Here is a 3,786-nt window from a genome sequence, read left to right on the forward strand (position 1 = left end):
TCGCCTACACCCGCGGTTAATCCTCCCCCCCCCCCAGCCGTGCAGCGCCCCCCGCCTCACCCGGAGGTTGGCCTTGAGGCTGGCGGCCTTGGCGAGCTGCTGGAGCTCCGCATATTTGAGGGACTCAAGGTGCTGCAGCGCGGGGAGCGCCATGGCGGCCGCGGCCCTCAACCGCCACACTTCGAATCTCGCGCTCAACCGCCGCCCACGCCCCGCCCACGCCGTTCGAACTCGCCCTCCGCGCACCGCCATTGGCTGGGCGGGGAGAAGGGGGCGGGTTTTTTGGAGGGGAAGCCACCAATAGCGGCGCGGCCGCCTCCGCGCCGGTTTTTTTCAAACGCGCTCAGGCGCCGCTTGAGCGGGCGCGGGGCCGCCCATTCCAGGCAGCGAAGATTGACAGCCCGGCCGCCCAATAGCAGCGCGCGTTCCCGGAGCGCGCTCCAATCGCGAGGCGGGGAGGGCGGGGCGCCGCGCTGGAGCGCTGGGCGGGAGAAGATGGCGGTGCGGCGGCGGCTGCTGCAGGAGCCGTTCATCGGCGGCGTCATCACGGCGGAGCGGCCCCCGCCGGCCCCCCCCGCCCCGCCAGCGCCTCCGTCCCTATCCCCAGCGCCGGGGGAGGCTCCGCTGCGGCGCCGGGGGCTGCGTCCCGAGGACTGCGCCGTGTTCCAGTGCCGCGGGTGCCGGGCGGTGCTGGGGGACTCGCTGCACCTGTGCGCGCAGGAGGAGCGGCGGCTCGGCCTCCTCGCCTGCCTCAGTCAGTGCCGGGGCGGGACGGGCAGGGCAGGGCCGGGCCGGGCAGGGCGCGGTGCTCATCCCGGCGTCTCTCCTCTCTCCTCAGGAGTCACCGGGGACGTGGCCTGGGAGGACGCGCTGCTGGTGGGCCTGGAGGGAGCCCTGCTGGGCTGGTGCGTAGCAAGGCCGCCTCGTCGCGTCCGGATTAGTCGTGTCTCTTCTTGCTGCTTTCAGTCACGATAAAACAGCGCTTTCAGTAAAAACCCGATTGTTTTCCTCCTCCTCACGAGGCGGTGCTCGGCGTTGGCAGGGGGAGCTTTCCCATCACCTGTCAGAGGTGCAGGCATCGCCCCGATTTCACCACACTCCACACCTGATCTTCACAACTTAAATCTATTTCTCCACATATCACGTTTGATCTTTACAACCTAACTCATTTTGAGACAATGCGCTGTGGATTTTTATCTCTAATTGTGACTTCACTTATTACACGGATTTTCTTAGACAACGTGCCCAACGTCCCGTGTTCATACACTCTGTATTATTTAAGCATAAAGCATTATATTCTATCTTACTGTCTCAATGAAACTTTGATTTGATGTCCTCTGACATCTCCCCAGTATCCATGGTGTCATAACTTGTTTAATAACGTTATTTTTCCATTTTTCCTTTTAGTGCCTACAATGCATTATACTGTCGGTCGTGTGGCTTGATGGTGGGCTTCATTCTTTATTCTGCGTTCAGTAACCTGGCTCATCTCCGAGGCTTATTTTGTTTCTTCAAGGACAGCATCCTCTGGTGAGTGTCCTGTATGTTGATGGTCAGGGATTTCATGGGAATTTGCAAGTTTTTAAAGCAGGATGTACGACGAGTCTGCAGTTTACAAAGCTGCTTTACTTTTGACTGAGAGCATTGATGTGGGATTTTAATATTCTCTGTGTTTACATTGTTTGTGTTGGCATGACTCCATGTGATTTGCCTTAAACTTTTTGAATGTCCTCACATTACATTAAAAGTTTAAATTTAGTTGTTTCCAGTGCTGAAATCTCCTTCAGTTCCAGATCCATTTAACTAATGTAAGATATCAAAACAGTTCCATGATAAATGGACTTCATTATAGAAACTGTAAATTATGATTGGCTGGTAATGAGGGGATCTTATGATTTGAAAGTAACATATTGTTTTTTGTTTTTTAAATATTTTCGTAAACAATGGAGTACTTCAGGGAATAATTTTATATCTGTTTTAAAATCTTGTTAAATAATCTTTATAAACAAGGAATACAATTGTGTGATCTTTTTAATTGTTGTTCTTGTTGTGTCCCCTTTCCCTATTTGTTTTCTAGCTATCTTTTAAAAAACAATATAACAATAGAAGCATCTAAGGTGAATTTTCCTGCTTTGACCCTAAAGGAACAACTGGGGAAAGTAAGGTTTCTACATGACTTTGTATGGAAAATAGCAAGAAATACTATTTTTGGATATTAGCCAAAAATATGGATACAATTACCGTATTTGCAATACTTAGAACTTACCAAGTTCTATCTAACTTTCTGACAAAAAGTCAGAAAGAGCTTAGAGATATGTAGAGCTTAGGGATATGGTTTAGTGGGGACTGTTAGCGTTAGGTTGGAGGTTGGACTCGATGACCTTGAGGTCTCTTCCAACCTAGAAATTCTGTGTGAAAAGGTTATTTCTTAGTGAATACATATGTTCTGTGCTACTTCAGTGCTGTCATGAGGGAATGGGACTTTACATTTTGAAAACAAAAATAATGTTTTTCTAAATGCTTCTAAATATTACCAGTTGTGCTGTCCCTGGAATTGAAAAGTCAATTGAAAATTGAATGATAATAATAATAAAAAAACATAATACTCTGTTGTTAACTTGAAAAGGATTCTAGCAGTGTTGTATTTACAGCTACGTAAACTCAAAACAGCACAACAACATCAAGTTGTAGTTTCAGAGACAATACAAGATCCTCTCTTCTTTTTTGATATTTAAATTGGTTGTTTTATTATATAATATGGTTAGTTGATAACTTAGTAAATTGTTTGTCCCATAGTTCAAATATAGTTACTGTATGTAGGAGACAGCCAATGCATTGGGTGTTTATATGCTTACTTGTTCCTTTTGTTCATTTATTTATTTTGGTTTCCTTTCTAAGCATGAAAAGGGGCCCACAACATTACTTAAGTTTTGTCATCCTCAAGTGTGTTATCATAACAGATAGGCAGATTGTTCAAAGATCCAGTGTTAGAATAACATTTTTCTCTAGTTTTACTACTACTACTTTTTTTTTTTTTTCTAGCTGAAAGAAAAGCTTGTGATGGTCCACATGCGCCTAGAATTGCTGATAAAGAAGATGGAGGAATTGAAGCAAAAGGACATGGCACAAAACTATGGCTCTGCATCAGATGCAGTTGCCCTAATGCCAGGATATGCAATAGTCAAGACCAAAAATAATAGGCCATTTTGAAGAACTACCTGGGCCGTTTCTGCATCTCTACTGAGTTTGTTCGTTATGAGGAAATAATGCAGCAGAACAGGTTTGAGAGAGCTGATCATTTGCTCTGTCTGTATACAGAAAGAATTGGGACTTAAATGCACCTCTTTTTCTGAGGGGAACAGCTGAAAACCTAACGTTCTTAAGCTGTGCTCAGAAAAATGCGTAGCTTTTGGCTGCTCCACGAAGCTTAGGCTGTGAGCCACTGCCTTTGATAGATGTGAGCCTTTCCGTCCGGGGTTGAAGCTGTGAAAGCAAGGAACAGTCTTTTCTTCCCTTTTACTTCTGGTCCATCACAGGAACACTGCTCTCCTGAAGCTGTGATGATCTTCCTGCTGCCTTCCCATGGCCTGTTGACATGTCTTGTAAAAGTTACTTAATGGGTACTTATTAGCTTTGCTTTTTGATTGGGTTGTGCTTTTTTTCCAAGCATCTAGAAAGTAATTTGATGGAAAAGAAAGAAGGCTACTTACCACTAGTTAGTGAGACAGTATCTTTGTCCCTAGTTCCCATTTGTTGGAAGACTGGGGGGTCCGTTTCCTCCTCCGT

The 3,786-nt window shown here is 46.5% G+C and overlaps 2 protein-coding genes across 2 annotated transcripts in view; one reads left to right on the forward strand and one right to left on the reverse strand.

The window, feature by feature from the left end:
* The window catches only part of NUSAP1 (nucleolar and spindle associated protein 1), a gene marked incomplete at its 5' end in the record, with an annotated part of 11,261 nt that extends 11,108 nt beyond the window's left edge, over positions 1 to 153 (reverse strand). Inside the window, one exon of the mRNA XM_084286918.1 lies at positions 61 to 153. Coding sequence (XP_084143044.1) covers positions 61 to 153 — 93 coding nt within the window. The remainder of the gene's footprint in view (positions 1 to 60) is intronic.
* A 342-nt stretch (positions 154 to 495) lies between these two features.
* On the forward strand, positions 496 to 3,345 carry OIP5 (Opa interacting protein 5; the record flags this gene model as incomplete). Its single annotated transcript, XM_084287386.1, has 5 exons — positions 496 to 754; positions 839 to 905; positions 1,408 to 1,530; positions 2,078 to 2,159; positions 3,043 to 3,345. The coding sequence occupies 5 exons, from the start codon at positions 496 to 498 to the stop codon at positions 3,208 to 3,210; spliced, it is 699 nt and encodes a 232-aa protein (XP_084143512.1). The 3' UTR covers positions 3,211 to 3,345.
* Between the last annotated feature and the right edge of the window lie 441 nt (positions 3,346 to 3,786).

Source organism: Netta rufina, assembly GCF_964035555.1.
Source record: "Netta rufina genome assembly, chromosome: 5".
In the NCBI taxonomy this organism is placed as follows: domain Eukaryota; kingdom Metazoa; phylum Chordata; class Aves; order Anseriformes; family Anatidae; genus Netta; species Netta rufina.